Raw genomic sequence first — 23,200 nt, 5'->3', positions numbered from 1 at the left:
TTTCTCTCCTAGTTATGTAAATAACTATTTTTAAGTTCATTGTGTAATAACTTAGAGGTCTTTCACAAATATCATCTAGGCCTAAAGATTTCCTTTTAAGCTTGTTAATAAGCACTTGCCTGTTTAGTATTGTTGCATCCACTTTATTATGATTGTACACTTCATGTCGATCTGTATAGTTTCATAACGTCCATTAACTTTAAGGAACGCTTTGCAGGATCGCAACACATATCGCTATCTTTCGATATCGTTGGCTAATTGTTTCTGGAACGAATACTTGAAACCATCTATAAGATACTCATATATTGGTTTTCCTTTTCCACTATAGGGTATACAGAGTTGTTTCCGATCTCTGATAACGAATTTGAATGACATCTTGTGCGTCAGAAATCACACCGACAGCTGAATTGCGGCGAGAGGTGGAAGACCAGTAGCGAGTGATTTCATAATCAGAGTGCACGGTGTATCACAGTAGCAATGCCCAAGAAACTCGAGCCTTTTTTGAGAGGGATACATAACAACTCTTTCCGATGCCAAGTATAGTTACGTGAAAATCATAGGAGCTGCAAAAAACGTGGTTTCGTTATTTCCAAGAAAGGCATCTTGTGTGTACCTAATAAGACTGGCAAAGCTCGGATGGGATTAATTCCAGAGTGGAAAAAGCAAGCAAATACACCCCCTGTCACAAGTCGCTGCACCCCACGAGATGTTACAAATTAATTCCATTCGAGCTTTACAAATCTTATTAAGTACACAGAAGATGCCTTTCTTGGAAATAATGAAACCTCGTTTATTGCAGGCTTCTTTTATTTTCACTTAACTATACTTGACATCGGAAAGGGTTGTTATGTATCCCTCCCAAAAAGGCTAGATTTTCTTGAAAATTTCTGCTGTGAGTCGCTGTGCACTCTGACTATGAGATCACTCAGTTCTGGTCTGTCACTTCGTGCCACAGTTCAACTGTCGTGTGACTCCTGACGCACATGATGTCATTCAAATTGGTTATCGGAGATCGGAAACAACCCTGTACAACTCATCTTCGCAGTCACCCATGACTGTGAACGAGAGCCTTACTGTTCTAAACTTCACAAATAAATGAAATCTAACATCGACGACACGCCCACATACATCTGAATAGTTACTACCAACATACTGTATATGGGCTAGATAGGTCGATATATTCACAGTAATTAAGGGGACACTCAACTATATTTTGGAACTTTTTTCCTATTTGATCAATCTTTTTCAAATTTGGAGAAGAAGTAACATGCAAAATCTCAGCTCATTAGATCCAATACTTTTCAAAATAAAAAAATATTTCAATTTTTAATCAATCATTAATTGAAATATCACTTTTAATTATCATTTTTTTATTTTTTGGCTTTTTGCATTTGACTGTGTCTTCTCAATGAATAGGGGAAGAATTCTGCGTATTGATTTAGTTCTGTCATGTAAATTAGTGTAGAAATTTAATTTTTTCATTTCTATGACACTTTTTCTCCAATTTTTAAGTTGAGTATACCCTTAATTAGTACCAATCTTATAAATGGTACGCTCGTAATCGATATCAGATAGCAGTCGATTCACGGCAATTAGGGACAATACTACACTTACATGAACTATGATTCTAATTGACTCATATATTTAAAGTGATTAATATGTACTGTATCTTAACATTCATGAATAAAAGCAGAAATACCTGCAAGGAAGGGACCCAACTAGTACTATACTCTTTTACCCTAGGATCTAACTAGTACTGATATTTCAAGTATATAGTATTTATTCGGACCCAACTTATTTTCATCACTCACTCTATACAAGGAATGGCCGACTTAGCAAGAGTCTATTGTACCTGACATTGGAACAGATAGACACTATACCTACTTAATCATGTTACTTACAAATAGTTTTTAAGGAACCCGGAGGTTCATTGCCGCCCTCACATAAGACTGCCATCGGTTCCTGTCCTCAGTAAGATTAATCCAGTCCCTACCATTATATCCCACTTTCCTCAAATCCATTTTATTATCCTCCTATCTACGCCTCGACCTCACCAAAGGTCTTTTTCCCTCAGCTCTTCCAACTAACACTCTATATGCATTTCTGGATTCACCCATACGTGCTTTATGTTCTGCCCATCTCAAACGTCTGGATTTAATGTTTGTAATTATGTTAGGTGAAGAAAACACTGTGTGTAGGTCTGCATTGTGTAACTTTTATCCTTTCTCTTGTAACTTCATCCCTCTTAGCCCCAAATATTTTCCTAAGCATCTTATTCTCTAATACCCTTAACCTCGATTCCTTTCTCAAAGTGAGAGTCCAAGTTTCACAACCATCCAGAACAACCGGTGATATAACTGTTTTATAAATTCTAACTTTCAGCTTTTTTGAGAGCACACAGGATGACAAAAGCTTCTCAACCGTATAATAATAGATATTTCCCATATTTATTCTGCGTTTAATTAGTTAATCATGCATATTATGTAGTTAAATAATTTACTTACTGCAGTTGTAACTTGTTGGACAACATTTTCCTGGAGTCATAACGGGACTGCAACCCAATAAAGGCGGTGCACATTCCAGTGGTATACATTGTACTTTGCCCTTTATACAGAAACAGTTCTCACATTGTGATCTGGCTACAGCTTGTACCATCTCTCCTTCTGGGTAGAAGTGACTGTCCAATTCACATCCTGTAATCATATGTGTTTTAAACCTTGAAATTTAAACTGAAAAAAGGAGCGAAAATATGTCACGAAAAATAACATTTTTAAAAACTCATAACAAATTAGATGTTAAGAGAACTTTAGCAAAAACAATGGCCTTACACTTCCAGGCCATGAAAAATATTACAAAATGTACACAAAATTATCGTATTAACTAGCAATATCATATTTAGAATTCCAAAACAATATCAGAGATGTCTGGACCGCGAGCCATTTCCCATATTAGTGTACCGTACTTCATGCAGGATGCACATGACATACGGGCTTTGTCGTTGCAAGTCTAAAGACGCCTTTTAATTGCTAATTGTAACTTATTGCTGAGAATACACTTTCAATAACTAGTTGAATGGAAATGTAAGTCTGAATAAGTGTCACAAATTTTTAATATTTCATTTATTACTTGTAATAAACAGTTTGAATGAAACAGAACTTCTCACTGGACTAAATAAGTTTCCAGTTATAGCTAGAGAGCGGAATTTAGGCAAAAACCTATTTTTTTTTCTTGATATATGTAGGCTTGAGATTCATTATTTACATTTTTCATGGAAATATAGGTATAAATAAAGGGGTTTCATAGTACCTAAAATGCCTATTTCGACGTTAGTGCCTATTTTTAAGTTTTTTTTTTAATTATACATCTTTTATGCTCGACCATGCCGAAATGTAGTAATTATACACCTGGTAGTAGCCCTTTAATGCACCTCATTAAAGTACACCTATTCATTATAGTTCAGTTGTTCAGCCAATGAGAAATCACCTTTGTAGCATTATAAAAGCGCAAGTATCGATTATTCTCGGATATGCAATCGAAAGACAACTAGCGAAAAGTCACGGAGGCTGGAAATCCAATACTGTCGCAGAAGGTTATATTCTGTTACTATAATAATTAGCGTTAATTGTAAATAATATTAAAATAAATTGAATTTGTCATCTCGTTTTTCAATTCTAAATCAATTTCCAGGTTATATCAAGACTAATGTTCCTGTTATTCTCTAGATTATATCAAGGTCATGACATTCGTTCCTCGGAAAAAAATCAATACTTTCGCGTCTGCGCACATCTCACAATTTAGAAGGTCAGTTCCGCTCCTCACTTAGATAACCATAACATGAATACTTATGAATAATTTCAAGTTAGAAATATGGACGATCATAAAAAGTCGTATGAAACTTGACTATAATGGTAATTAAGACGTTCGTATGAAAATTATGAAACTCGCTTGCGCTCGTTTCATAAACAAACATACTCGCGTCTTAATTACTACCATTATAGGCTTGTTGCATAATGTACTATTTCGTAATTGTTTACTGTTTTTGTTAACCTTTTGTACCGTTTGCGTTCCAAAACGGATAACAACAACTCCTTCCTAGCAATAAACAACACAACAGAGAAGTACCTCCGGGCCACCCCTTCTCATTCTTAAAATCTTTCAATCCTAAAATTCCAACTTTCAGTCGACCTGGGTAGCGTAGTCGGTGTAGCGCTGGCCTTCTGTGCTCGAGGTTACGAGTTCGATCCCGGCCTAGATCAGTGTCATTTAAGTGTGCTTAAATGAGACAGGCTCATGTCAGTAGATTTACTGGCATGTAAAAGAACGCCTGCATGACAAATAATAATAATAATTATTATTATTATTATTATTATTATTATTATCATCATATCATCTTCCTCTGTCTGTCAGCAATTTAACACAAATTTGCTGGGTTGTACCCGAATAAGCATTCTCTTACATTCCAACACAGATAACAACCCCTTCCTTTTCGTCACCATTTGTAAGTACAGCAGTGAGCGACACAATAGCCACAATAGGTGCTGATCATCTACTGTGACGCAAACTATGGAAATGTTATTACTGAATGAAAAACGCTAACTTAAAAACAGAATGTCTTCATTTTGTGTGTGTATGTATACACTTGTAAAACGTGAAATGTATGGAAGTTTGTTTTACATTAAATACATGTTGAATCTTATATTAGTGACGTTATTTAACAAAAAAGCCAATTTTTTATTTTATAGAGCCTAAATAAAGGAGTTTAAGAGCCTATTTTAGGTGCCTAAAATGCCACTTTTTAGGGCCTAAAATTCCGCTCTCTAGACTTAATAGCAAACAGAAAATCATTTGCTGCTGAGTCAACCTGGCCACAAATGTAGCATATCGTCGTTGATTTTATGAAACATTCCATGTGACATTTACAACTTACTTACAAATGGCTTTTAAGGAACCCGAAGGTTCATTGCCGCCCTCACATAAGCCCGCCATCGGTCCCTATCCTGTGCAAGATTAAGCCAGTCTATGTGACATTACAGAGCATAATTATTCAGGAGGAAGAAAAAAGTAATTAACTATCAATAAGCCTACACTGATCCTAGATGATGTTATTGTTGTCAACCAACAAGTTCTACCGAATCACCTAATTTATTATGTAGGCCTATTGATATTTAACTACTTTTTTTCTTCCTCCTGAAGCTCTGTACTGTCAAATAGGAGGTTTCATGAAATCAGCGACGATGTTTTCTCGGCAATAAATGCAGCTACGCATATGCGTAATGCGTTGTCACGACCGTAAAAAAAAACGAACTTTTGAGTTTATCTTTCACTTCAGGTATCACTTATTGGGTTGCTGCATAAACATGAAATCTTGTAAATTTTTCTCGCCGCAGCTCATTTCGCCACATTTTATCCTTAGGACATATCATCGCACCTACTTCAATGTAGGCACATTCAGAATCCAACGTGCTTGGTTTGGCAACGTTGTACGGTGTATGTATCGTAGCATATCTTATAGGCGAAGTCACTACTTGCCTTCGCTTAGTCTTAATGGTAGGATAGTGCATAGTTGCGCATTTCCTTTTTTTTTGTCGTGGTTAGGGAAATAACATGGCTTCAATATAGTCCCAAAAACCCAACCAGGTAATGAGGCCAAACGGGAATCGAACATGCGCCCGAACGTAACTCCGGATCGGCAAGCGATTTAGCCGCCTGAGCTACGCCGGTGATTCTCTTGCCTCAGTAATTTTAATATACCTACACATGTAATTTACTTACCAACAAAACTTGAAGGTGCTGTAGAAGTTGTTGTTGTCTGTGCAGCTTGACCTGCAATAAGTCAGTTCAGTTATGTTTTGTTTAAGAAAAATAAGCAGTTTCAGTTCACAAAATACACAAAATATTGTTCATTGAAGCGTTGGGACGAATAACGGTCTATGTTACAATCTGCTAATTGTGCAGAAGGAACAAAAATGTTACATCGTAATTCCGCTCATAAATTTACTATCGGACGGGCAACATAGACCGTTATTCCATCAGTATGTTTTGTACACTAAGCGACTGTAGAGATGGGAACGATATATCGGTTTTTACGAAATACCGATATTTTCGTTTCGATATAGCGATATATCGATATCGAAATTTTGATTCAATATATCGTATAATATATCGGTTTGTCATAAATTTATCGATTTTCGTGGAATGATTAGCATTATCAACAACAACAAAATCCGCACTAGAAAACTCTGATAATTCCCGAGAGATGGCGCTACTGAAGGTGGACCGTTACATAATTGTCTATGATTTCTATGCACAACCTAGTGCTGACATTCTGTTTTCTTATTATATCTTTTAGTGCATAAAAATTCTGTCCCTATAATCATCACCATTGCTGTTTGGAATGTTGGAGTGTAACAATAACTTGCAATGGGAACTTACTATAGAAGGATTGTATCAAATCAATTGTGAAGTTTGTTAAAACTTGTAACATTCTGAGTACGGTTTACTTATATTTTAAAATAATTACAAGTTCTGTTTACTTGCATTCAAAAATGATTTTGTTGTTAGGTAGAAAAGAGCATTATATCTGAGTCCTAGATTGAATCCTATATAACATTAGAATAATTGAATCGCGTTCCAATATCAAATACTCAACCATGTAGAGTTCACTTAATTGTTTCTCACTATATCATTTAAGCTCCCTTGCCTTCACCATAATTTTGATTTAGGTTAGGATCTACATCATATGGTATTGAAAATGTATTGTTTATTGTTACAATTTTACATTTATATATGCTTTTGACTGTTATGATGTTAATTTCAATGGTAAAAAGAAATATTACAATTTAAGTAATTTTATTGTAATACAGTAAATGTAAGCCTGAAAATGCAATTTGCTTACGGAATAGTGATATATCGATAATCGTTCGATACATCGATATATTTTCTGCGATATATATCGTTTATCGAATTTAGGTTTGTAATATATTGCAATATCAATATATCGGTATTTAATTTATTTCCTCCATCACTAAGCAAAGTATACGATTGTATGTTATTGAAAGTCGTATTACACATCATAGATGTTTGTAACATTTTTAACTCCACAGAAATGCTATTGGGGAATACAGACAATAAACAGCTTTATACAATCAGAATATTATGAAATATAGAAAATCAATAAAAAGGATATATTATGAACAAAATGATTGTCATTTATTTTTAAATGCTATATATTAATATGAATTAACACCATGTAATTAATTAAAGTTACACTCAATGTCATATTATGAATAAACATAGAATAGCCTATTGATCAAATAATAATACTATTATTAGGAAATAACTGGAGTATTAAGATATAGGGACACTATTAAATTAATGAAAGTTGTAACAATAACGAATGAATAAAGAAAATTAATTAAATATTACAGTTGTGAAATTGTTGGAGGATGGAATTTGAACCCCTGTCCCGAATATTCAGTATTCAACACAACAGATGGCCAACCCATCTCTGTTAAGTAAAAATTTTATTAATAATGAAGACAATAACAATCACAGTTTTTAAATGCTGACTGATGACAATATTCCTCGTCGCTTGTTCTGAATTGCCTTTCGTAGACTTTGAAGAGTCACGCTGTATGAGGCTGCAGTGATGGTCGTGCCACGTTTCACGAATTCCACCAAGAGAACTTCTTGTCGGTCCCAGAACACAGGAAACATACACTTTCTGACGGAGAAAGTACGCTTGAACTTCTTTGGTTTACTCGGGGAATGAGAATGCATCCACTGTTTGGATTGCTCTTTTGTTTCTTCAATTTGGAAATGGACCCATGTCTCGTCCCCTGTGACAGTTTTGTTCAAAAAATCTTCTCCATCATGGTAGCGCTGGAGAAACATTAAGGTGGCGCCCATTCGCTGTGTTTGTGATGGTCGAACAGCATCTTGAGAACCCATCTCGCACACAGTTTGCGGTAATGAAGTCTCTGTCACGATGGTATAGAGCAGTGTTCCGCAACCTTTTTATACTCACGGCACACCCTAGATGGGCCTAGACCAGGGATGAGACGATATTAATAATAATAATAATAAATAATAATGATTTGTTTAACCTGGCAGAGTTAAGGCCATACGGCCTTCTCTAACAGCTCCCAATCATGGTAGAAGAGCTCGACCTTGATCACGAGCGCATAGCGCATCCCCTACATAGCGTCGTAATGTAGACGTCAGGGATGTACATGCACATGCAGCGAATAAAGGCAGCAATTATTACAATAACTTGCGTTACTAAATTTCTGGCTATGTAATAGGGCTAATTATTCAGTTATTTAATATACATGTACAGCTGTCAAAAAAAAAAAAAAGTGGCCGCACTCGTGAACAGCGAATATTTTCAAAGTCCACTTCGGGTCGCGGCGATGTTACACGATGCATGTGCTTGTACAAGCAGTTCCGGAACTATGAAAGTGTTCCATATCTACGCCTCGTGGACCAGTGGTAGAGTGCTTGTTTAATGATTCAAAGGTCGTGGGTTCGGGCCTTCTTCAAGTTTTCATTTTATTTTTTAATCTTTCTTTAGCGATGTAAATGATATTCAAATTATCATTTACATCCAGTTATCGTTCTTTATGGATATCACGTTATTTATATTTTGTTATCGTTCTTTAGAGATATGAACAAAATCCAGGTCATCATTTGTATTCTGTTATCGTATTATAACGATATGAATAATAATTATTATTGTATTTCCAATGGGGGTTAGCCGTATTTTACATATGTATGTTAGAGCTATAGTTTTATACACAAAAAAGATAAGCATAAAGAGAAATGGAAAAGAAAATTAAATTAGCTTACGCGATGTAAACAAAACATAAACAATCCGTAAATTAGGCATTGCGATTGCAAAACAAATATCAGGTATCAAATTGTAACATACAAAAACATTAACAACACACATACGTAACACTTCTATAACACAAATATGCAGCTTTCCGTACCATACATCATAAATTAATACACAATAGTCACACAAACACAATCAAACCATAATTACGACATTGCGACGACATCAAGCATCACATAACTGACTCACATACATAACAAATCAAGCATCCGTTACAACACATACACTTCAACATAGTAACCACACTTTTAAAAGTTACAAATTTGGCTCCAAGAAGAATAAATAGGACACTGTTACTAATTACTATTCTTCTACAATTCCTTAAATACATCTGTAATAAATCTGTGAAATTCCGATATGAATAATATTCACGTTTTTTATATTGTTATCGTTCTTTAGCGATTTAAATAATATTCAAGTTATCATTTATATTCTGTTTTCCTTCATTAGCATTATAAAACAATATTCAAGTTATTTATATTGTTATTGTTCTTTCGCAATATATTAATTAAACAAACCGATATTTATCATTTATATTCTGTTATCGTTCTTTAGTGAGACTGTATAAATAATATTCAAGTTATTTATATTGTAATCGTTCTTTAGCGATATAAATAACATAAATTTAATATTAGGTTTGGAAAAATCCAGTTGCATAATACTGGTATTAGTTTTTCTTTTTGTATTATTACATACAATTGAACCACAATAAAATGAAAAGGAGTAACGAGGAATTGAACCTGAGACGTTGACATCTAAATTCCGACGTTCGTCCGCTGAGCTACGAGAGCAAAAGTGTGGAAACATTTTTGGAAAAATTGGCCCAATCACACTCTAAGATCTTCTGATGATTCGTAGAAGCTAGTCCAGGATTCGGGGGGCAAAGGCTAATTGAGATTTCCCGGTCTCTGACCGGGTCAAACATCCTGATAGAATTAATATTTAACCTTTGCCGTGACTTTCGGTGAAGTCCGGAGGGCCCAATTAGTCAAATCCACTCTCCTCATCTCCACGCTTGGGCCCCTTGGGATTTAATAAAATGCGAAAGAGATTGTGGTGTGCGGAAAGCAACGGGATGTTACCGCATTTAGGCCTATCCTTCCTAAGAAAACTGCAAACATGAACAAAGGAAGCTTTTAATAGAAGAAGAAGGATCTTCTGCGGACCTCTGGAAAAAGAACTAAGGAAGAGACTAGTGAAGTGCTTTGTGTGGAGTGTGGCATTGTATGGGGAAGGAACATGGACATGACGACGAAATGAAGAGAAACGAATTGAAGCATTTGAAATGTGGATGTGGAGAAGAACGGTGCGTGTAAAGTGGACAGGCAGAATAAGAAATAAAATTGTGTTTGAAAAAGTGAGTGAAGAAAGAATGATGCTGAAACTGATTAGAAAGAGAAAAAGGAATTGGTTGGGTCTCTGGTTGAAAAGAATAATGGACGACATTAGGATATGTGGATCATATGCGGAGACTAAGAGGAAGGCAGAAAATAGGAAAGATTGGAGATTGCTGGGTTTGCAGTTAAAGACCTGCCCATGGACAGAACATTTATGTGTGTATGTTCAGAATGCCTGGAATATCGTGTCTAAGAACAGTCGCTATTTGCAAAGACTAGTCAATTCCATGCCCACTCGACTGCAAGATGATCGAGATAAGAGGAAGATAGACTAAATATTGAATTGTGGCTTTTTGTTTTGTTTTTTGAACGCTTAATTGTTTGAATATTTTAAGGCCGACGCCAGTAAATTTGTTATGTTTATGCCACGAAAGATATTTTATTGAGAATAAAATCTTTTTTCTTTCCATTTGCAGCCACAATATCATAATGATAATGATAAAGTCATGGCATAATATATTAATGAACCTGATGTTAATTACTAAAATAATCATAAAAGAAATAGGAGCCATTATGTCTAGTTTGTCTCTCTCAAAAACAGAACAAAAAAGGACATGAAAAGCACGAGGTTGTAGTCGAACGCAGGACCTCATGAATAAGACGCCTGAATGCTACCATTATGCTATCGAATAACACACAATATACTTCAATTATAACTGTAATCAGGCAACGTGGTCCAACAACATGTAACATCGCCTGTCTCTGAATTGTAGCGAAGATACCCGAAGGGAACTTTGATACAGGAGAGCGGCCACTTTTTCTTTTGACAGCTGTACATATATAAACAAATCGCAAAGGGAAGGGTTTTTTTAGGAACAAAAAGAGAAATAGGAAACGTTAATTGTATTTAAACCATTTTATTGTTAAAAGCAATTATTTATTATGTAAATAATTCACTTCATTGGTTAGGAGAAACTAATAGGGTCTACCTGCTCGACATGTGTGATCTCTAAGTACTTTTGAGTATTTGTTGAAAAAATAGTAATGACAATATTGATTGAAATAGAGTATATTGATTGTGTGATTGTGAAAATGTAGTCCTTACTCTCCAGTCGTGATTATGTAATGAGTTTTCTTAGAGTGATTTGTGAGAGGCACGTAACACGAAAAACAAATTGATTAAATTAAGATATTGTGAGCCATCGTAATTTTTGGAGTCAATCATTTAAGGGGATATGTATGATTTTTAAAACTTCCACAATTTCGGCCAAAATTTGTGAAATTTAAACTATATAAACAGATCTGTAATAATATCATCTGTACCAAATTTGGTGCAATTAGGTCTAATAGTTTTGAAATTATATTTTTAAGTATATTTTATATTGACGTTGCTAAAAAAAGCTCCTTGCATCAAAGTTTTCAAAATTTTAGTTCATATTTGCTAAAAATCCTGAAAATAGTTATTGGAATAAAAGTAAGTTAGCATTTTGAGTTTAGTAATAGTATAAGTTAAAGTGCAATCAAAGATAAAATATTATTTCTAAATTAAAGAAACACGTAGTCTAATAAAAGTAAATATCCAGAAACAAGCAACAAATAAAACATCAACAATACATTTAATAAAAGAAATAAAAGGAATCTAGATACTATCTACTGACCCAAATGTAAATTAATTTAACTTCGATGTCAATTCCGAAATGAATTTATTTCTCTCTTCTCCTGAATAATGCCTATATTTTTTTCATGTTGCGTCTCATAATGCCGTTTTATGTTGCTTTTTTTGCAAATGATATTTTTTTTACACAACAAACACTGGACTTCATCACCATGTTCCAAGCATAAATACTGTATCTTCCACTCTTCCTTGAAAGCTTAAGCGCTTCCGTTCCGTCATGATGCGCTGTGTTCTAAGATCTGTACATCCTTTAGCATTGTTTACAGGTAAAAGAGCTCCGCGCGCGCGCAGCGGGCATAAAATAGCTCTTGCTCGCAATCATTAGTCACCATCGCAAGACTAGCCTAGACTCAATACTGCACAACAAAATATTAATCCTCTCAAAAACATATGATGGATTCTCTTAATATAATTACGAAATATAATTAAATTTATGATTAACGTTGTTATTATTATTATTATTATTATTATTATTATTATTATTATTGTTGTTGTTGTTGTTGTTGTTATTACAAAACAGAAATAGACTCTTGCATTTATTGAGAATTTATGAACTTTAATTCACTGTAGATAACTTTACTCACACCTTCAATGTGGTACTTGGGCCTGCTTAGCTGCACACAAGTCGCTGATCTGTGGCGGAATCGTTGATAGTGCAAGCCTCATTTCTTCATCGATGGATCTGAGTCTCTGATGTCTTTGATGTTTTAATTTTCAGTTAACGTCAAGAAGCCCAGTTCACACACATATGTGAAAATGGCAATAACATATTAACTGCAATCTCGGAGATAGCCGGGTATACACTCCTTATTGACAACCAATCTGTTTCCAAAGACACTTCGAAAAGTTTTAATTTCAATATTCTGTCTGCTTTTAAGTCTGCTAGTTTCTCTTGTACGAGTATATTATTCGGAAGATGTTTTGAATCCACAATGAATGAATCACGAACCCAGTAAAAATCTTGAACACACTCTCCGAAGTAATTCTTGAACTTCTGCTGCAAGATTACTAAATATTCTTTAATTAAGTCCATCAACACTTTATTACCGTTAGCAAGGGGCCATATAGTTGAGAACATCTCAAACGACCCACGGAACACTGTGAATGAATATTAATAGTAATGTCATTTTATCATGGCGATTCAAAACTTATGTTTCAGAAGAATAATCAATGTGTGTCCTATCTCGCACCGGTACGACACTGCACTTGGTTTAGTGTTGTGGTTGTTTGCCACATTGTGATTGTTTGCTATGCGCATTGATTCGTCATTGTTGTTTTTAGGTATATTTATTGAAAGCTCAGTCATCAGAGAGTCAACAATAAAAAAATGGAGTGTTAGGGCGTCAGAGAACTAGTCGACGTGCATTTGGTTTTTGCATGAAAGCGCAGTGATACCCCAGTTCGCAAGTTGTGTGTTGTTCACTGATGAAGCAACTTTCACGCGGGTTGGTATTTTTAAAACACACAACCAGCATTGCAGTTATATCTCATCAGGTAAGATTGTATTTTAGTATTTAATTTCAACTCATTGCATTTCATTCATTCATGTGTACGAATTATAAAACTTTGTAGAGATTTGCTGAATATATAGATTTGTAAAATTGTATTAATTTCATAATTGACACGTAAGGCTAATTCAATAGGAGACTTTATTAATCAATGTCATATAATAATAATAATAATAATAATAATAATAATAATTATTATTATTATTATTATTATTATTATTATTATTATTATTATTATTACTGTTATGTATTTATAACCCTAACATACCTATCTCAGGTAAAATAGGGTTCTCTGTAAAATTGCAGTATAATAAATAAATATATAAAATTATTGCAACCTATCTTATTCGAGCCTAAAAACCCGAGGTCTAATAATTATTTTGTAGCATCATAATACTTTCCCTGTACTTCGTATAATGAGAAAGTAGAAAGTTATTTTCATGAGCCGTTAATGAACTTACTGCAGTTATAATGCGTCGGGCAGCACGACAGAGCTCTGTAACCAGGTGTGCAACCCTCTAGTGGCAGGAGGCACTGTGGCTGCACGCACTGTTGACGTCCCCTGATGCAGTAGCAGTAGTCACACAGCCCAGAACTGTGCATGGCCGAACCCTCGGCGTACAAGGTTCCATTTGCTACGCAGGCTGCATGATAGGATATGACATTAGTGTCATTCTTAAGATTTTAAATTGTTAATTAAATGTATTTGAGGTGTTGAAAGTGAGCGAGAATGGCTTGATTTTAAATCTGTGTGTGGTAGGAGAAAAAAAAACACAACTCCTGCAAATGTTTCTTTGTCTTCATAGACCTACATCCAAATGTCTTGTATAGCAACACAGGACATTTATATTAAGGGTTCAGAACCATAGTGGGCCACGTGCCATCTACTAAAACCGTAGAAAACAAAGGTTAAAATGAAGTTATGACCATAATTCAATGAAAACATATAGCAAGTAGTCTAAAGTATATACATTAAAACTAAATGATATGTCAATCTTCATTAAACTATGGTATTCACTTAACTTTAACCCTTGCTTTCTCTATTTTTAATAAATGGCGCTTGGCCCACTGTGGCTATGAACCCTTCATATGTGATCAGTTGGTGGAGAGAAAAAAGAAAAAAAAAGTATCATGAAGATGACATAAATATCTACATATATCGTAACAATTCACTTTTTTCATATTGAGAATGATATTCACTTGTGTAGTTTATTTTTGTTAAATATTATAATATATATATATATATATATATATATATATATATATATATATATATATTTGTTTGTGTTGTTTGTGTGTTGAGATGTCTTTGTAGTGTGATTTCTGTTCTGTATGCTATGTTGTATTTCTGTTTTCTGAATGAGGATGCGATCTTATGTGTGTTCTTGTTTTCGTATGTTAAAGAACACAAACAAATACAACCACACAGGCGTATACAAACTCACATGCAATAGTTGCGACAGTTTCTGCATTGGACAGACAGGCAGTTCATTCCAAACTCGATACAAAAAAACCCATTAAAGCAATAACCACAGGACACAATACATCTACATATGCCGAACACATAACTAATGTTAACCACAAATAAAATAACATAAATACAGACATGGAAATCCTACACATAAACCCAAAAACCAAAAACTCAACACACTAGAACAATATGAAATATACAGACACACCAAAACACACCCCAATCAAATTCTCAACACACAATTCAATTTCAGAACACACACACTATTCGACTCAACTCTTCATCACACGAACGCACCCACACAATAGGCAGCGATGTTGAGATGACGCCGAGATACAGAAGACTCTGAGGATGGTGTCAAATAGTACCGAAACAGCTGTAAGCCGCACATGCTTACATAATTAACACGAGTAAGTTCGCCATTTAATCAAGTATTTATATTCGAGTGTTAAAAGTAGTGTACGAAAGATTCAAAATGGATTATGAAGGTTAGGTAAGGTTTGATAAGGATGTAGATTATTAACAAGTAGTCCCACTGTCAGTGTTAAGGTTAGGTAAGGTTTGATTAGGATGTAGATTAGTAACAATTAGTCCCACTGCCAGTATTACGGTTAGGTAAGGTTTGATAAGGAGGTAGATTAGTAACAAGTAGTCCCACTGTCAATAATACAGTTTAGGTACGGTTTGATGAGAAGATAGATGAATGGCAAGTAGTAGGCTACCACTCTCAGTGATGAGGTTTAGATATGGTTTGATGACACAGGTTAGTGAATAGTACTTCGTGTAAAAATGACACACGTGAATATCGTACTCATTATCCTTTTCTATATATTGAGGTTCCAATTTTTTCTCCATAATTGTTCTTCCTTCACGATTTTGGCCATAGCCTGTTTCGGCTTCTTATAGGAACATCTATCCTTAGGTTGACCCTGTGAGTTTTTACCATTTGTTTAAAAATAATTAATTTATTACCACACGAGATACCTTCAAAATATTACAATAGAATTCATTTTTACTCTTTATTCATGTGAAAATAAGTAGCATATTGTTTTGTTACCTCTGTCTGGTTGTGCATCGCTTGCTCCTGGGATGACGTCAGACCTTACATCAAACTTCTTTTTGGACGTACCGCTATCTGGAACAGAAGGTTGAAAGTTAGGCAGTGGATATAAGAAAACAATATTCAGTACATTTTTTTCAATATTTTAACAGTAGCAAAGAAGCACTGCTGTAAACACATGAAAATATACCCTCATTATACAATAATTTCAATATATTGATATTCTGTTGTCGGCCTCGGTAGCGTAGTCGATATAGTGCTCGCCTTATATGCTCGAGGTTGCGGGTTGGATCCCGGCCCAGGTCGACGGCATTTAAGTGTGTTAAAATGCTACATGCTCATGTCAGTAGATTTACTGGGATGTAAAAGAACGCCTGCGGGACAAAATTCCGGCACACCGGCGACGCTGATATAACGTCTGCAGTTGAGAGCGTCGTTAAATAAACCATAATTTAATAATAATTTTTCGTATTCTGTCGGAAAAAGAATAGATACAAGAGGGCTGTGAATAATAACACACAAACTGTCTTTCCATGTCTGAACATTCTCTATTGATTCATCGTTTAGTCTACATTTATCATACATATAACTGAAACTTTTTTCGGTAAATGCTGATAAAATATATTTTTGCAAAGCAAAAAAGATTAAGGAGCAAGTTACGTAACTCCGCGGAACTTTCCGAAAATGCACCGATTAGTAATTTATACAACAAGGACATAAAGTGACTAATTTTTGCACGCGTGAGAGAGATTTTAAACGAGCCGTTAGGCGGGTCTGAAAATCTTACGAGTGAAAAATTAGTCACTTTTTGTCGTTATATGAACATTTTTTCCACAAAGAAGATTTTAAAGTGTTTAACCTTCAACCCTGTGGTCGAATTTTTCTGTGTTAAATTGAACTTTAGCTGTGAAAGAATTTATAGATGTAAGTAATTAGCCTACAGTGATGGAATTTCTTAAAGGACAAAGTGAAGGTTATAAACATAAGTACCATCTACAAACGTATAATAGTCTAACTATAAATTTGTTAAAAATGAATAGTGATATATTTGATATTGAATAACATGTTTGAAGCTTAGTTAATTTTCTTGTTTAAATTTGAATTGTTTCGAGCGTGCAATCTTACTCTACAGTAAAAGCATTTCTTAAAAGACAAAGTGAAGGTTATAAACATAAGTAACTTCTCAAACAGCACAATAACTATAAATTTATTAAAAAAGAATAGTGATGTTGTATTTTTATATTACTGCATAAAATGTTTGAAACTTAGTTAACTTTCTTTTTTAATTTGAATTGTTTCAAGTGTGCAAACTTTGTATTTTTTTAAACAGCGTGCAAGACTGCGCTTAAACGTCGTTTCGATAATTCTGACTGAGCTCTGTGGTAGCGTGTATGCCTCCGGACTAACCGGCCCGGGTTCGATCCCCGACGGGTAAGAAATTTTCATGTAAAGAGATGGCGGTGCACAACTTTTAATCACTAGATTGTGCATCAATTCGTCTGGGATTTCTCCGCAGTGCGTATGAAGAGAAGGCATAATATGTACCCGTCGGACGGGGACGTGAAGTCCGGCGGAAATCTTGGTGCTATTCGAGATGAGTAGGATACGTGCCGGCACCGGGTTTTTCCTTCTTTCTTCCTCATCTTCATATTCATCATCATCATCATCATCATCATCATGTACACTACACTTACACATACTCTCACCCTAGTGCACGACGTAACTCTCCAAAGATACACATAATGTACAGCGTGACCCACCGTAGTGGTGTGCAACTAGAAAATGGGTCACAGTCCATTCATCTATCCGCACTATGCGGATCCCGAATCATGTAAAGTGAAGTGAGTAGGCATTGGATGCATGCATGCATACATGCATGCATACATACATACATACATACATACATACATACATACATACATACATACATACATACATACATACATACATACATACATACATACATACATGCATGCATACATACATAGGCCTACAACTGGCGAATTCCTTTGGCAATTATCGAACTCTTTCTGTTAGAGGCCAATCACTTCCGCCGACCTTTATATAGCGTCGTTAAATACCTAACCGATTATATATATATATATATATATATATATATATATATATATATATATATATATATATATATCAACTTGTGCCTAATAGTATTTAACTTATATCTGAGAGAAATTATTATAAAAACAAGATAAAAGATAAAAATTACATTTCTTTTCAACTGACTACTCCCCATTCAGAATATTTTTACAACAGACTAACTAAATAATTCGTATGCCGAGCTTGTCTCATTTCCAGGACAAACATGTGATGGCAATTTTTTATTAGAATATAGGGTGGATACATTTTTTATTTGAAGTGCGTCTATAGGCCTACTCATCAGAATCTGAACCCAAGTTTCCAGAATGAAAATAATGACGACAATTGAATTAATCGCGACATACGACGCAAGAATTTGATATTGTAATCTGACTGGAGGACAGGATTGGACGATAGCTTAGAAAAATATGCAATTTTAAGTTTGAATTTCAGTTTGAACACACTAGTAGGCCTCATTTATGACCGATGGTATAAATAGGAATGGATGCACGACAGCGTCCCGGTTAAAGGCGTAAAGTTGCAAAGCCGGAAGGTCGCGGGTTCAGTTCCCGATGAAGTTATGAATTTTCTTCATTGATCCAATTCTTCCGGCCACCTATGGCCCTGGGGTTTACTTAGTCTCTAACAGAAATGAGTATCAGGGTAATTTCCTTGAGGTTAAAGGCGGCGGGTACGTAGGACTGACATCCCTACTGTCATTAATGCAGATTGCATATAAACGTGGAAGCCTTAACCTCTCAACACCCTCTGGGCTGATTTGGCATGTAATGCAGTTAAATTTACCTTTTACCATAAGAAATGCTTTACTGGATGAAGTGACATGTGGTTCAGAGTGTGATTTTTTTTTCTTTCAACCGCTGTCTTTCCTGACGGTACACTCTATTTTATTTTTCGATTTGGATTTACGTTCACTCTGAAGGTGTTGTCAGTGTGTTTCCTCTCATCTCTCCATTGATCAATGTCGTGCAGCCGTTCACAAATATTACAAGACACATGATATGTACAGCATTTAGTAACCCCCCTTTCTTTTTATTAAAAATTAACACTTTCATGTTCTATTCAGTCCCGAGAACAACTTAAAATATGAAATTAATTATTTTAATATTATTGTTGAAATTTGACTTACTGGATAGTTATTAGTTGAAATAAGATCATGTCCGGGTATACTGAAAATATTTAAATAATTGATTAAATGGCGATCGTACTTGTGTTAATTATGTAAGCATGTGCGGCTTACAGCTGTTTCGGTGCTACTTGACACTATCCTCAGAGCTTACTAGATCTCGGCGCTATCTCAACTTCGCTGCCTGTTGTGTGGGTGCGTTCGTGTGATGAAGAGTTGTGTCGAGTAGTGTGTGTGTTCTGAAATTGATCTGTGTGTTGAGAATTTGATTGGGGTGTGTTTTAGTGTGTCTGTATATTTCATATTGTTCTAGTGTGTTGAGTTTTTGGTTTTTGGGTTTATGTGTAGGATTTCCATGTCTGTATTTATGTTATTTTATTTGTGGTTAACATTAGTTATGCGTTCGGCATATGTAGATGTATTGTGTCCTCTGGTTATTGCTTTAATGTGTTCTTTGTATCGAGTTTGGAATGATCTGCCTGTCTGTTCAATGCAGAAACTGTCAAGTGTTAAAAGTAGTGTACGAAAGATTCAACATGGATGAAAAGATTTTTTCTATACATTTCATGAATACACAAACATCAAGATGGGTACCAAATAAGACACTTTTGGACAGTGTGCAAATGGACCCCCTTGGAGAATCTGATGAAAAGGCAATAATTTGCCCCTGTTAGGAACAACATTCATTATCCCTCTCATGTGGCCAACGTACAGTATTTTATATGTTATTACTCGTAATAGTCCACACCTGTGGAGTAACGGTCAGCGCTTCTGGCTGCGAAACCAAGTGGCTCGGGTTTGAATCCTGGTCGGGACAAGTTACCTGGTTGAGGTTTTTTCCGGGGTTTTCCCTCAACCCAATACGAGCAAATGCTGGGTAACTTTCGGTGCTGGACCCCGGACTCATTTCACCGACATTATCACCTTCATTTCATTCAGACGCTAAATAACCTAATGTTGATACAGCGTCGTAAAATAACTCAATGAAATAAATACAAAAATACTCGTAATACAACACATATTAACGATTCTCCTTTGTTGAGTGCGACAACAATACGAATCGGCCCAACATTGTTAATTATTCATTCATTCATTCATTCATTCATTGTTTTCTGCCCAAAGAAGGTCTTTCACTACAAATCCAGCTTTTCCAAATCTTTCCTATTTTCTGCCTTCCTCTTAGTCTCCGCATATAATCCATATACGGTACTATCTTAATGTCGTCTATCATCTGATATCTTCTTCTGACCGAACTCTTCTCCTGTTCACCATTCCTTCCAGTGCATCTTTCAGTAGGCAGTTTCTTCTCAGCCAGTGACCCAGCTAATTATTCCGTTTTCTCTTCCTGATCTGTTTCAGTATCATTATTATGGACAGCTGTTCCCGGGTATAGAATAGAATAGAATGTTTTATTTTCGCTGGCAGAGTTAAGGCCATAAGGCCTTCTCTTCCATTCAACCAGCCTCAATCAATACAATACAAAACATATTTAAATTACGAATACTTACACTACACTTAAAAGATTCTCCAGCAATATTCTTCAGTTAAGGTTTAACGACTAGTACATGTTTATTTAAATTTAGATAAAGTAGTAACTTAATTTATTAGCAAATGTAATCCAATCATTTTTATTATAATTAATTTGAGATAGCTAGTAACATGATGAGAATTAACTTAATATAAGTTTACTAGAACTATGTTATAGGGAGAAAAATATAAATATAAAATATATTTATATAATGAGAATATTTAATGTAATGAAATTTTGCCATTAGAAGTTTTGTATTCTGTTTAGAGTTAGTGATAATAATAAGAATGGACAGATGTTAGTTTCATTATAAGTAACAAATATTAATCAGTAATTAATCTGTTATGTAATTTTGACCTAAATGAAGTTATTGTCCAACAACCCCTTAGATCACTCGGAAGCGAGTTCCGATTTCTAGCAACTGAAACTGTATAAGATGACGAGTATAAAGGTGTCTTGTGGTAGGGTATAATGAGTAAATCGTTATGATGAGATCTGGTACTTAGCTGATGATATGCGTACCTTTGTGTTGTTCGTTTCTTAATTCGACAGTAAGTTATACATAAAATGTATTATGCCTTGTGAGTTTACAACGGTACAGCATGTCTTTCTTTACGATTCATATGTGTTAACTCAGCTCGGAAGTTCGAAGATGGTTTCAAGGAAGATTCCTGTGTAGACGCTCCAGATCGTAAAATATAAATTTCGTGAAACTAGAAGTGTCCAGCCTAAAAACCCAAAAAAGCAGCATAGGGTTCTCACTGAAGAAAGATTACATGACATTAGTAATAGTTTACGAAAGTCTCATAGAAAATCTCTTTGTCGTCTTGCACAATAAGTGGGACTTTCATATGGGTCTGTGCAAAAGGCTACTAAATTATTGCACTTCAAGACGTATAAAATAACTGTGGAACACGCTTTTCAGTCAGATGACGCCGTACGTAGGCGCACATTTTGCGAGTGGATTCTGGAATATGTGACGAATAATTTCCTAGAGAGATGCGAAAAATGTGTGGAGAATGAAATCGGGCAGTTTCAACATTCCATTTGATAATATGGTAAGTAATGAGCCTCTTAAATTTGTTTATGTATTGTTTGATTGGTTTGTTTTATTGTTTTACTCTCCCCCTAATCACCGAGACACGACTAACTGGCTAACCGGCTAACGAACGGCGCGGTCGCCTATAGACAAAACACTCCGACGGAAAGCAAAACTGATCGCACTATATAATTCAGTGAGGGGACATCCATCGTTTGATAAAACTTATTTCTCGTCAATCTTCTAATATCGTATTTGAGATGCATTCTTATTCTTTTGAAAATAATCCGAGATGTTGTCGTTTCTGTATTTGTACCCAGTTTTTTCAGTATATTTTTTTTGCAGATTTTAAATTTCTTATTCTACTTTTTCTAATTACATATTTGTCTTTCAATCACATTTTGCACAATAATTCATTTAGCTTACGATAATCAACTCACTTAGCAACCCTAACATTCTTACAGCGGCGAGATAATGTTACTATAATGTCAAAGGAATCAAATTCATTCGTAGAAAGGCTGTCTGCAGCCTTTTAATTCAATGTCTGAACCGGGAATTTAAACTCTGGGATTCCTCAATGAATAAATACTTAATCTGTAGAATATGCAATATAATAGTACATTATGCAACGAGCCTATAATGGTAGTAATTAAGACGCAAGTATGATTGTTTATGAATTGTGAGATGTGCGCAGACGCGAAAGTATTGATTTTTTCCGAGGCCGAATGTCATTGACCTTGGCACAGAATAAGAATGAACATTAGTCTGATATAACCTGGAAATTGATTTAGAATTGAAAAACGAGATGACAAATTGAATTTATTTGAATATTATTTACAATTAACGCTAATTATTATAGTAACAGAACATAACCTTCTGCGACAGTATTGGATTTCCAGCCTCCGTGACTTTTCGCTAATTGTCTGTCGATTGCATATCCGAGAATAATCGATATAACGGTACAAATCTGACTTGTGATTGGCTGAAGACCTGTACTTTAATGAGTAGGTGTACTTTAATGACATGCATTAAAGGACTACTACCAGGTGTATAATTACAACATTTCGGCATGGTCGAGCATAAACCAATTCTTACTTCTGCATTTTCATAATTTAACACTATGAAAATTAGATGTGTCGTATTAAGAGAAACAATAATCTAAGCACTGAAATAAACATATATATTTTTTCACTTTTTAAATTCGTTTCTCATCACCATCATGATCATCATCATCATCTGCATTACGGTATGGACCATAAGATCCGTTCCACTCCAATCAAAACTGGTCCCGCCATCTTTTTGTGAGTCTTCCTGGGTTTCTTTTCCTACGAGGGTCGTGATTGTCTATTGTTCTGGTAATTGATGTTTTTGACATACGCTGTATATACTTCCTATTGTTTTCATGTCTTCTTATTATATCTATAATATTATGCATTTTTATTCGGATC

General features: G+C 35.0%; 1 protein-coding gene across 1 annotated transcript in view; it reads right to left on the bottom strand.

Moving 5' to 3' along the window:
• LOC138691409 (mucin-2) overlaps nucleotides 1-23,200 on the bottom strand; it is a 434,026-nt gene that overhangs the window by 70,990 nt on the left and 339,836 nt on the right. The window contains exons 4-7 of the mRNA XM_069813321.1: nucleotides 15,945-16,022; nucleotides 13,878-14,060; nucleotides 5,773-5,823; nucleotides 2,505-2,693 (exon numbers count right to left, since the gene is read on the bottom strand). Coding sequence (XP_069669422.1) covers nucleotides 2,505-2,693; nucleotides 5,773-5,823; nucleotides 13,878-14,060; nucleotides 15,945-16,022 — 501 coding nt within the window. The remainder of the gene's footprint in view (nucleotides 1-2,504; nucleotides 2,694-5,772; nucleotides 5,824-13,877; nucleotides 14,061-15,944; nucleotides 16,023-23,200) is intronic.

This window comes from Periplaneta americana, chromosome 16, assembly GCF_040183065.1.
Source record: "Periplaneta americana isolate PAMFEO1 chromosome 16, P.americana_PAMFEO1_priV1, whole genome shotgun sequence".
Classification (NCBI taxonomy): Eukaryota; Metazoa; Arthropoda; class Insecta; order Blattodea; family Blattidae; genus Periplaneta; species Periplaneta americana.
This window is presented reverse-complemented; position numbering and strand designations above follow the sequence as displayed.